The 13,439-nt window shown below is 35.9% G+C and overlaps 1 protein-coding gene across 2 annotated transcripts in view; it reads right to left on the bottom strand.

The window, feature by feature from the left end:
* LOC149080286 (protein phosphatase 1 regulatory subunit 12B-like) overlaps positions 1–13,439 on the bottom strand; it is a 423,274-nt gene that overhangs the window by 237,359 nt on the left and 172,476 nt on the right. For both annotated transcript variants that reach the window (XM_089239417.1, XM_089239418.1), the window contains exon 12: positions 2,689–2,779. In XM_089239417.1, the coding sequence (XP_089095543.1) occupies positions 2,689–2,779 (91 nt within the window). The remainder of the gene's footprint in view (positions 1–2,688; positions 2,780–13,439) is intronic.

The raw sequence follows: 13,439 nt of genomic DNA, 5'->3' as shown, positions 1-13,439 counted from the left end.
CACAGATAATATAAAAGAAATTATTTTATTCCAATATTTTAATTCTCTAAAAAAATGTTTTCAATTTTTGATCTCCATGTGGGGGGGGGGGGGGGGAAGAGGCCCCTTATAACCTCCCCCAAATTTTACTTTTGGTGAATATCCGTGTTTGGAACTTGCGATTGCGCAATGGTAGTTGGCTAAAAATGTGATTTTCTAAAGATTTCAAATTTTGAGTTGGCTATTCTTTTGAAAACGAACGGGTGGCCAAGCGATCACACAGACCTACAACACAAATATGCGTATATTGAACTTCAAATGCACACATTACCAGTTTGGAGAATAGATTCAGGGCCTCAACTGGGAGGGGCAGGCGGGCCTAGTGTCCTGGGCTCTGGACTAGAGGGGGCATCAAATTCACCCTTTAAAACTGCTTCTTCTACATTACATGGGAGTGCCAAAATGTGTACTTGCCCCATTTGAAAAAGTATCTAGTTGCTGCGCTAGATAGATGGCACCACCTACCGAACACAAAACACGCCAAATGCTGTGCACACACATAAGCACACTGTTAACTTTCTCCAACACAAATCTGACATAGCTCCCATATTCAGGTGTTAAAATATGTGGCAGTTAAATGGCGACATCAGAATGGTGGACCATCAGAGAAGGAAAATAAAATCATTTTACCAGGATAACCAAAGTATGAATAGGGAATGAAAAGATAAATGTCTGAGAGAGAGAGAGAATCTGATTTGCTTTAAATTTGACCAGAAGATATTGAAAATGCTAAGATATTTTTAACAAAATGTAAAATCAATCAGAAGGGAATTTATACATTGATTATTAGTAAATATATAAATGTGTGCCTCAACTGTTAATTAAAGTGGATCCTGCTTATAACGTTTTTCAAAAACCGTCATAAAAAACGTTATAAATAGGAAAACACTTTAAACAGGAAATCGCAATGAGAATTACTTAGGGACCGTTCCAGTATTACGTCATCATCGATGGGGGGGGGGGGTTCCGATTTTTGATGACAAGGGGGGGGGGTTGGATAATGCTTACGTCATCAACCACCCTTTATAAAAATATGAGTTTTTTTAAACTTCAATTTTTTTCCCTTCCATGGAAAAAAATAGTTTCCAGTTTCAACCCCCATTCCAGCCCATCTCCAATAGTAGGAAATTGCAGTATGGCGATATTATCGGAGTTGGTGTGCTTTAAAGTAGGTGCAACCCTAATATTATCAAAGAGCTATTACAATCAGTGAAGGAATTCCAAAAAACATACATGAAAACTTGTAGTATGATTGAAACCGCCCCCCCCCCCAATATTTATAATATTATGGAATCATTCAGTTTGAGACCACCCCCTCCCCCCGAAAATTTTTGAGCCCTCACAATATTTCCAATCAGGGTTGCAACTAGATGCTGGGTCAGCTGGAACAAGCACACATTTTGACGCTCCCTTCTAATGTTGAAGGAGGTGTTAGACAGTGAAATTTGTGACCCGCTGTTCACCCTCAATTGTGACCGTTTCCAATATGCATTACACCTATGAAAATCAGTATAATAAAATGACTTTTTTCAACATTATATTGCATTCAACATCTAATTTTGTACCCCATCAACATTGCCAGAACAATTTTCTTTACACGCTGTATAACCAAGACTGCCAAAATATTTCTGTTCATAGCTCGGAAATTTCGTAAATTTGGGAGTAATTATATATATTGTTTTAGAAGGGGCTCGCAATATTTTTTTTTTTTGCACCGGGCCATGAAATTCCCAAGCCTGGTCCTACAGATATGTCATTCATGTTGCTCGGGATTGTATAGCTATTAAAATAAAAAATAACTTTTTATATGGACATCCTGAAGAACCCAACTCAAGAACCCAATTCGAAAGTTGTTTCTGTCTCTCCTAATACTAACAAAAAAAAAAAATGTTCAAGTTTTTAAGTGTAATATTTGAGATTTTGAATTCAAATATCTCAATGACTATTGCACTTAGAAACATGGAATTTTTTTCCCCATTTTTTTAACGGTACTTTTACCTTGTCATGGGCTGCACAAAATCCCTTCACGGACCAGCTGTTGGCCACCCCTGATTTAATACATATAGATATATTGTGAAGAATATATAGAGTTAATTTTTGGATGATTTTCTCAGATTCTCTTTATATATAGGGTGCATAAGGGCATATAGCATTTTACTGGCGAACCGTTGATCCTAGAGCCATACTTCCAACTGAAAAAAGCACCCAAATGGCACGTAGAGTACTCAGATATACAGGCCCAGACTTAGGCAGGTGCTAAAAGTGTGACACAGGGCAACAACTTTCTAATTGCACAGGGTGTCCATATAAAAAGTTATTTTTTATTTCAGTAACTATGCAATCCTGAGCAACATGAATGGCATATCCGAGTACTACACATTTTTTGGATACCTTTTCTAATCCGAAGTATGCCTCTAGGATCAACAGTTTGGCAGTAAAATTCCATACATCCTGTTACCTATGCTCTTCTCTTTACCTCTATTCTTTTTTTAGATCTCTAAAAAGAACTTCTAAATAAATAAAAAGAATCTCTAAAAAAACTTTTCGACTTCTTTCACCTGAACTTTTCAGAAAATGTGGAGAGTTGGTCACCCTACAAAAGCTACAAGTAGCAGCAGCCTGTTAAATAAATATAAATAAGCAGCTTGCCTGAGTAGAACGCCTTGTTTCTCTAACTCTTTTGGCATGTGCTTTTCGTTGCAACTCAGATTCATCATCTCTAACTGGTGGAATGAAGGACCTAAGAAAAAAAGATTTTTTTCAAATTTTTGTGAGCAAAATGAAAGTATACATGAATAAATTGCTCAAGAAAAAAAAAATCAATACAATACTGCAGAGTGCTTTACCAAAACATCACACTAACCGGGAAATTTTGGGACCCTTATCTTTCTTTTAAGACTTTTCTTACCTGGCATAATGAACATTGCAGGACTGTTCCTTTCCAACAGGCATCAATAATATTTTGCTCTCAAGCACTATTGTGCTCATTTATGCACTCAAGAGTGCTTGATACTTGTGTCTCATACTGTGCTTGCAAGGTCTTATTCAACTACTCCAATGCAAGTTTCATTCAACAATTGCTGACCAAGTTTGAGCATACAGGGCGATTATAATTAAACTGATCCTACTGAGACCTACATAGAGCCCATTCTGATTAACGTATTTCATTGAAACTTGGTATATATGACATAGCTGCCAACTTTTGAAAATGAAAATTCAGGAGATTTTGCGCAAACCCGTATTTTATGCTAAAACCACTCCCTAATAAATACAATAGGGATTTTTCCAAATAAAATAGGGATTTTCCAAACATAAAGGTTAAAGCATAGGGAATAAAATCCCTACTCAAAAACTGAAGTCAAATTAAAATAGGGATTTTACACACATGGAAGTTAAACCCTTGAGAATAAAATTCCTACGCAAAAAACGAGTGAAATTGGAGACCAAAACTTCAATGATGTAAAAATAAATATTGTGTTCAATCAGAAACGCTGTGAACAAACATTCTGCGCGAATGACCCCAAAATCATCGGAAGATGAAGGAACACACCGTTAATTTTTGAAGAACACTGACTTGTTGTGACGCTTGATGTTTTTTTTTTCTTTCCATGACCGATGTTTATGTCCGTAACACTACTTGTACAAAAAGGAAAAGTCGGCCCTCTTCTGGAACGTTTGATGAAAGGAAATTCATCGGAATAAGTATCTTTAAAATTGATTAAATATATTTTTGCTTATCAGTATTCATGCTTTGTTATATTGCACGTACGTAACTTCAAAAAAAGAAATTTTAATCACATGCGCATCACTATAATCTTCCATTATTATCCAGGACTATTGGCTGCTAAGCCATTTCCTTGCACGATAAGACAAACAACTAACTTTCTTGTTACCATCAGAGGGTTTGTAAAACTTCCTTAAAAAGGTAATTTCCCCATTTACGACGTGTGACGTCATTTCGAAAGGGAAAAAAAAGAGGCTTCATGCCCCACAAGAAATTCCTTAGGGTTCATAAGCGGGGATTTTTTTTAATGAAGTAGGGAATTTTTAGGGACAATTAGGGATTTTTGTGATTTTCGTAAAAATTCGGGAGATTTAAGAACTTTTCGGGAGGTCGAGCGATGAAGCTAAAATTCGGGAGATTCCCGAAAAATTCGGGAGACTTGGCAGCTATGATATGACATAAGGACCATGGGGAAAAAAAAACTGCAATAAAAAATAGTTCAAATTTTTACCACCGGGTGAAAAAAGTGGTGCATAAAGATCAAGAAACACAAATTGGACAGCATTTTTTTAACCAGTCATCTGGCTAAAATGACATGCCGTCATGACAATTTTTTGATCTAATTATTTCAATAATTTTTTTTGATGATTTAAAAGCACAGTGAAGAACATGAAGTCAGTTTCAATGTATTTATAAAAAAATTTAATCAGGAAAATATATATTTTATTAGCTTCAAACTTTTAAAGAAAAGGGAAAAAGGAGAAATTAATTGACCAGATAACTGGTTAATGTGCATTCCATTTGTGCTAATCACATGCTGAAATACCGGTCTTGAGAAGTGCTCTTCTCAAGGACCTAAACATTGTCCTATCATGAGTGCCAGTTTCTGCTAACTTCTAAACCAGCAAGTCATCCCTGTCATACAAGAATGAGAATTTTCAGAAACTACTTTCTTAATGCAAGATGGTGCTGCACCCCATACTGGCTGACAAGTGAAAGAACTGCTTTATGCTCACTTTGGAGATGTTCTACTAATTCACAAGATGTTTCCTGAATGCCTGGCCTTCTTGTTCTTTCACTTGAGTCCCTATGACACCTGGTTGTGGGGATTCTTGAAAGATTTTGTCTGTGGAGGAAGCACACAAACTCTGCCTGAAATCAAAAGATAACATAACAACCATGTTTCAATTCCTCAAGAGACCACCTTTGCTCTACTGTCAAACATGGCTATAAGGTGTGCAGGGCTGGTGCCAGGCATGAGGCGTCCTGGAAGGGACAGAGCCCGGGTCATATCTGGCCTGTCATGAGGCGACAAGGCAGCAGCTTAGGGCAACGTGTTTACAAGGGACGGCATTTTTTATGGCAGATTTGCTGTGACTGTGTTTTCAGACTCGCAGATCATTGAACATCAAAATCATTTTGAGGGAAAACCACTGGGTAAATAAGTACCAGCAAATACAATAATTCTGAAATGCTGTTAACTCATTGCTATTCAATACTCAATTAATCTCAATACACTTCCAAAAAATGCTGTTAGTCTCTACAGATAGACCGGACATAGCCGGAATATATATTTTCTAGTTGCATCCATCCTTCGAGAAGGTTCAAAATCGTATGAGTGATGAGAACTTGGGTACATCTGGGGTTCTTCAGGTCCAGGTCTGTACAGAAGTTGATTTCTGACAAATTAGGTAAAAAATTCTTTAGAAAGGATTTTTTCAGTCTTTATCAACATTTTTCCAGTTGACTTTTCTTTTAGCCAAATCTCTCAGCAAGTTTGGATTCCTTGGTCATCTTCCAACAAATGCCCCTTTCGGCCAACACTACATATGCATTCAGACTGTTAGGTGTACACACACACACACAGTTACACCTCCGGCACAACTCGCTAGGTAGTAAATCGCCTATAAATGGTGATAGACCCGAGTTGTGCTCGGTTTGAAAATAAGGAAAGAAAGAAAGGTTCTCAAAGTGTGGATCGCGGAGTCTGCAACTTTTGTCAGGGGCGCCATGAGCTGGCGACATTCTTATGTGCCTCTTCATTGCTTCAAAGTAGTTCCTTATTAGGCTGCTCTGGGAAGCCAAGAATGAACATTGACTAGGGCAAAAAAGTGTGGGTGAGGAAAGTTTGAGAGCCACTGCTGTATACCCACATCTATTATCCTTCAGCCTTTTATCTGGCCGCTATGGTGGTCGAGTGGGCATGGTGACAGACTCGCATCGCAAGGACCCAGGTTCGAACCCCACCGTCACCATAGTGGTGGTTTGCTGAAGTTGGTTTTATGTGGTTCCCAACTTCAAGGCGCAAATGCAAGCCGATCTTCTCGTTAAAAAGTCTCGCCACAGAAAGCAACACACCTACAAACAGCACAAATGTGATTCAATCATAACACATCACTCACTTCACTTCTGAAATATAGATGGCAGCACTGAAAAATAAAACACAACACTACATATGAACCTGTTAGGTACACACACAGTTACACCTCCGGCACAACTCGCTAGGTAGTAGATTGCCCATGAATGGTGATAGACCTGAGTTGTGTTCAGTTTGAAAAAAAAAAAAAACTTTTATCTGAATCGTTTGACAGACTCCTGTTAGCGTGCTATAAAAACCTGCTAGCTTTATGCCATTTTTCTGCAGCCGTCTTCACAATGCTTCAAAAATAGTTATTATATTTTGCTTGTTCGGACCTGAATTATTCCCCTATTGTAATTTGATAGCCAAAAATATCACCAGAAACATTGACACTATATTAGTGCCAAGTTTCTGACAAAGAACACCTTAAATTTTTGGGTTGATTATTGTCAGTGTCTTTTCTATGGGATTAGAACAGTGTTTCCCAAAGTGTGTGCCATGGCTCCAAGGTGTATCTCCAACCTTTGTCAAAGACATCATGGCGAGCTGTTGATATTCATGATCATCTATTTAATGCTTTGAAATGGTTCTTTTTTTAGACTATTCACAAGGAAGCCACAGATAAACATCACGGCAAGGGAGACACGATGACAAAAGTTTGAGAATTACTGCTCTAAATAATAGGTGTCATCAGCCCTCCCCTAGGGGTCATGGCACACACTTTGAGGACCACTGTATTACAGTAATCGACATAAAGAAAGAAAACTCTTTTCTCTCAGAAAGGCGTATCCAAGGGTCAGCAGAAAATTATTTGCCTCAGGCGGCAAAGGACGGGCTCTGAAAGTGTGCTTTCAACAAGTGACTGATGCAAATGGAATGCGCATTGAATAAATGCAAATGTGGTTAAAGGAAGTTTATTAACTATACTATATTATTAAATTATTATAATATTATTATTAACTTATATTATTAAATTATTATATTATTATTATTAACTTATATTATTAAATTATTCATGTTTTTAGTTTTTTGTGCACTACTTTTTCAACAAGGTAGTTGAAATTTGAACTATTATATTTTGATAGCATTTTTTCTTCCCCATCGTTCATATAATGCAAATACAGTGAAACCTGTCTAAGACAAATAGTCTGTTGGATAATTAATGTTTTTTTCCCATTATAGGAAACCTCTTCAAGACAGAAGCTGTCTAATGCCGAAATGAAAGGAAAATTTTGTCTATTTTCAGATAAAAACCTGCTAAAACTGAAAGAACTTTTGGCCAAGTCTTTTGAATGGGAGTAAAGTAGTTTGGGAGAGGAAAATAGGTGAGGGAGCCTCAGAATTTACATGATACCATTGTTGCGGTGGCCCACTGATTGATGACTGAAAATGCACCATATGCAAAAATGCATGAGCACATAGAAAATAGAAAAAGTGTGACAGGCGATAAGCAGGGTTGGCAGGTTTTTGATGCATGGACGTTTTTGATGGTTTAGACTGTCACATCAGAAACCTTTTGCCAAAAACTGTTAAAAACCTTAAATACACGGTAGGCAAAAAGTCTGTAGAAACTTTAAAAATGAATAAAAACCGGAAAAATAAAAAAAAAATGGTTTGCAAGATTAGCATGGCTAAGTCACAGGATTTTTTTTAAGACAGGAAAAAAAATCTGATAGGTGGTGCTGGTACGAGCGACTTCGGTGGAAATATGCAAATAAAACTGTTATAAGAACTTGCACTCCTAATCGGTTCACCTTGCACACCAGTTCACCATTGTAAGCCGTGTATGTGGACCTGTTGCACTCTGCCATTGCAGGATTTGTGACTCGCTTGCAATGTGTTATCCCCTGTGGTGGTGGTCATGTGGAACACATACTGCTGTAATAAACGATTTGGAGGCATTCTGTTCGTTATTTCTTTTTCTCTTTGACTTGTGTATCAGCGCCACCTATTGGATGGTTTTTTTTTTCCTGTCTTGAAAAAATTCCTGTGACCTAGCGATGCTAACCTTGCAAACCGTTTTTTATTTTAGTTATTTTTCCCGTTTTTATGAATTTTAAAGTTTCTACTCACTTTTTGCCCACCCTGTATTGCTTTTCAATATAAAAATCCCCATTGAAAATACACACATTGATTGCCGGTAATGCTTAGTCACTATGTTATACAAAGAATAAATACTTAATATGATTGTAAAATAATTTTCTGCTCTCTATTTAATTATTTTGGACAATATATGTGCACTTTTTCCTGTAAATATGCAATTTTAATAGAGCATAACATAAAAGCTGAAGAAAAACTATGAAAATATTTGATATTTTTTCTTCAATTCAACACGATTCTCTGCCTTCCAAAATTTCTTCAACTGCTTATACATATATATGTGTACTGATATAAACCATCAGCTGTGCTCTTTTCATAACAGATAGGTGTTTAAAAACTTCTTTTTATGCCATACATATATATATGCAATGTTAATTTCTGTTATTAAATTATCTAGATAATCACTGATACCAAAAACAATACCCTTATTGTGCATGACATTAGAATATAGCTGGCAATAAAAATACTAAATTGTAGGACTATAATGTCCTTTAATTTAGCAGTGCTAATTGCATATGATGCTTGGGAAAAGCTCCTATAACTTATTCTAAGTGCAAAGTAAGAATGATAACGTTTTGACTGTTTTAATACTGAGTAAGTTCAAAAACCTAACCCTGTGATCTCCTATCATACACACACATATTTTGAATAAAAATCTCTATTTCGCTTAGTAAATTTAACACGTGTAATCAATAAATAAAAAGAACCATCAAATTATATATTATACAGGAATGTTATACAGGAGTTTTCATGTGTTTTGCATTCATTCAGTGTAGAAATGCCACCTGTCACAAGAAAAAAGTCTTGGATTTGAACACAAAAATGGAGGTCATTGATGCAAAAGAAAAGCAAAAATTTATGTGTTACACAGATAACAAAGTTTGTTATTGGAAAAACCCAATGCTATGACACCGTCAAAAGAAAACGTGAAATTTGAGAAGAATGGTTAAATGGAAATGGAAAAACCAAATGACGAAAATGCGTAAGACTGGAAATGAGAAAGTTAATGAAATTGTATGGGAATGGTTTGTGTATGCCAGATCTATAAAAGTGTCAATATTTTGGCCAATGGTTCAAGCTGAAGAGAAAAAAATTGCTGAGCAACTTGGGAAGGATGATTTCCAAGCATCCAATGGGTGGCTAGAGAGTTTTCAAAAACGACATTCAATAAAATTCAAGGTAGTATGTGGTGAAGCTGTTGATGTTGACCCTGAGATTGAATAATTGGAGCAAAAAACTTTCCAATTTAATTCAAGGATACAGTGTAAGACACAGCAAATAGATAAGAAACCGGATCATTCTACAAGGCCCTATTGAACAAAACTCTTTGCTTGAAGGGAGAAAGTTGTGCTGGAGGCAAACAGTCAAAGGAATGACTTACTGTGTTTTTACGTGCTTTTATGACTGAAGAAAAACCCCTGGTTATTGGTAAAACCATCAAACCACATTGTTTCAAGAATATAAATCCTAAAAGTCTACTAGTTGAGTGGAAGGCAAATGAAAAAGCTTGGATAAAATCATGGAAGAGTGACTTGTTGCCTTTAATGCCAGAATGAATAAACAAAAACAACAAGTCTGTTATTTCTTGACAATGCTACTTGTTATCCTTGCATTGAGTTTTCTAATGTTAGACTGGCTTTTTTCCCACTTTGCACAACTAGTGTTACACAGCCAATGGATCAAGGAGTTGATTCGCAACGTGAAAACAAATTACCAGATCTTTGTAATGTAATCACTGCTGGCAAAGATGAAAAATGCATCAAGTTTATCGGAATTAACAAAATCTATCAACATACTTGATGTAGTATTGTGACTTTCGCAAGCATGGAAAAAAGTTGATAATGAAGCCATAACTCTGTTTTGTGAAATCAAACTTCCCCGGAGAAATCAACTCAATAGACGAATCAGTCAATCATGAAATTGATAATCTACAAGATGCATTAGATGCAGCAAAAGTAGGAATGAATGCAATAGGCTTCATAACGGGGATGATGAATTAGCTACGGCAGAAATGTACGAAAACTGCATTGAAACTGCTATTCCAGAGCGGCTTACTGATGAAAGCAGCAGTGATGAAGAGAAATCCAACACAGTTTCAGAAAAAGATCTTGTGGTAAACTTGTACAAAAGTGCAGTTCAGTGCCTTATGAATTTACAGGACTTTGCAGCTTATAAAAATGACATGGAACTTTTGAACATGATAAGCAATGAGTGAATGTTTACAGAAAACTATATTGTAAGAACGGCGCTGGTAGAGAAAACTGTACTTGATTATTTCAAAACATAATTCATGTATAGATAAATATGGCCAGAAATGTATAATCTTTCTTTCACAAAGGTTATTGATCTCATTGTCACTATTTTGAAAAAGGTGTGCGTGATTTCTCAATTATTTGTAATTTTAATAATTTTTTTTCAATTTTGATATAAATAAGTGTTCGTTCTATTGCTATTCAGGCGAGCATTTTATAGTGAAGTTTAACTATTTACGCATTAAGTATGAAATTTTAAATGTGTGGTAATTTGAAATAAAATGAAAAAAAATCAAAATGTGTTAATAATATGCATGTCACTGTTTAATACTCGTAGGTCAATAGTATTTTTGGATGATAAAAAAAAGTTTTGCATAATGATAAAAAAAAATACTGAATATAATTTTGTGAGAACCTTTATAAAACGGAAACCTGTCCGTAACGGAAAAGAATTTAAGTCTCTTGACGTTCCGTTTTATACAGGTTTCACTGTACCAAGTTTCAACAAAATACATGAAACCAGAACAGGCTCTACATAGGTCTGAGTACGGTCAGTTCAATTATAACCATCCAGTACATCAGAGATACCATTCAGGTGCTCTATCCTTCTGATACTAGACATGGACAACACTTGCTTCTCCAAAAAGATATAATATTTGCCTTATAATTAAGGACAAAAAGGAAAATTTAATGAAACATATGATGACTTCATATAAAGTAACTTCAAACATTTTATTTAGACAGGAAAAGTGGTAGTACCTTCAAAAGGAAAGACAAAGAAAATACAAACTACAAAAGGTAATCAAAAAGGACGTTTGCCACACATATGTAACATAATACACACTCTGAGGGGTGAATAAGATTAAGTGAAATACTATTGGGGGACTACTAGATTAACAATAGAAGGTGCCCAGAGTAATATACAGTAGGGATTAACGTTTCATATGTTTTCCTCAATCTCAGAAAAACAGGAATCGGAATGCTCCAGTCCCTGGAATTTCCAGAGATTTGGTTATCATAAATATATGAGCGATTTACATAAATTAAAACACATTTTATAAGACAAATTTACTAAACTATTGAATAAGTTTCTTTTTTTTAATTGAGTAATCTTAATATTTGTACGAAACCTTCAAAGAGGAAGTTTGAGTTACTTTATACTTTTCAAAAAACATTCCATTGAATAAGTTTTGAAACAAAGAGACTTGCCAAAGCAAAAAAAAAAAAAAAAAAATTAAAAAATGTTCTGCAATTAAAACCTTTCAGTGGTGAACTTATTTATTCCAGGTTCACACTGCCTGACAAATTAATAGGCATGCATTTCTGTACAAAAGTTTCTTGCATTGGAAAAATTTCCATTCCGTTAAGTACAAAGATAATTTCAATAGGAAGGAAGAAAGGTTGCACTTGAGCAAGATATGGCGCCTGACAATCCGAAATACAAAGATCAGGATGGTTAGGAAATCAACTCTTCCGAATTCCAAATCCCGATTTAAATTTGAAGACTCGGATCCCCACACACCCAATTAGAAGCTGCCACGTCCTATCAACATAGACATGTCACTTGCTTGACATCACAATGATGAGGTTGATCCTTCTGTGTCTCCAGCAAAAGCATCAGTGGAAAATGTTCATCCAAAGAGCTCATTTCATCTCCTCCTTTGTAGGAAACTGCACTGAAGATGTCAACTGCAGTAGTGGACAAAATGTCAGCCTCAAAGCAGCCTGGAACATGGCATAACAGCCCAAAATGTATGAACTTTATTGTAATTTCCATTCACTTTACCACAGCTTACAGCAGAGGTTCTCAAAGAGTGTCCCAGCTCCCAAAAGTATCTTAAAATTTGCATTGCACCGAGACATGTCAGTGTTAATTCTTAAATGACTCATACAGAGCAAGATAATGTTTCTACAGATTAGAAACCTGAAAGTTTCAAAACTAAGATAACCATGGAATTGGAATCCCAAACAGCTGTTTTGGGGCTTAATATAATACCTTCTTCAGTGAAAAAAACAGAAACAAGGAAGAAAATACAACAAAGTTTGTCCATATATTTGAAAGCATCAGATTTAAGTCTTATGTAAAAAATAGTGAGTGAAAGTATGGAGAGCCATCAAAGATAGTAAATATGGCACAGAAATGTCAAAAATGCAGTGGAGTCATTTTTGATAGAGCTGAGGTTTTTGAGTGTTTCTATATATGTGGCAGTTTATTTCATCTGAAGTGTGTTGATGTGGCTGAGACAATCTTCAGAGAAATGCCTAAGGAAAAGAAAATAGGATGGAAATGCCAAAACTGCAGTTCAACACTGATCCACAACATCAATTATGTAAGTAAAATTTTTTAGAGAATTTAGGGATGAGATCAGGATTATGCTAAATCAGCATTTAGAGCAAGTCACTGGAGAATGCAAAAGGCTTGCAAATGAAATTGTTGATCTTAAAAAGATATATTTCAGCAACGGTTTTATAGAGGAACTCCCCAGAAGCAAACTAAATTCCAACAAGAACTGAAATATCAAAATCAACTCCTCGAACACAGTCAACGTGCACAGAAAGCAATGATCAAAACATTGGAGATGCATATCAAGGATTTACAGCTCCGACCTAGAGAGACAAACATCGAGATCAGGGATCTGCTGGAGGATATAAACCTGTTGGCAAAAAAATTGGCAGGGAACTGGAAACATATAGAGAAGGTGACATTATCAAAATGCACAGCATCCCTACAAGTGACAGAAGTAAAATCAGACCCGTTATTGTGAGATTTAAGGATTTTCTATCTGTCACAGATAGCTATCAAAGATCAAACAGCATAAAGGAACAGATGCAAGTGAAGCGAGACATTTCCAGAATCTAAAATCCCCATAAACGAATACTTGACTCTAAATGTAAAGCATCTACATTATCTTTCTAGATAATGTTCTTAAGTCAGCCACCTCGTTGGGCAATTTGCCTGTTGTGG

This window comes from Pholcus phalangioides, unplaced genomic scaffold (genome assembly GCF_987345545.1).
Source record: "Pholcus phalangioides strain wild (caught in Gottingen) unplaced genomic scaffold, Ppha-v1.0 ptg000011l_1, whole genome shotgun sequence".
Taxonomy (NCBI): domain Eukaryota; kingdom Metazoa; phylum Arthropoda; class Arachnida; order Araneae; family Pholcidae; genus Pholcus; species Pholcus phalangioides.
Note: the sequence above shows the minus strand (reverse complement) of the source record. Positions and strands in the feature narration are given on the sequence as shown.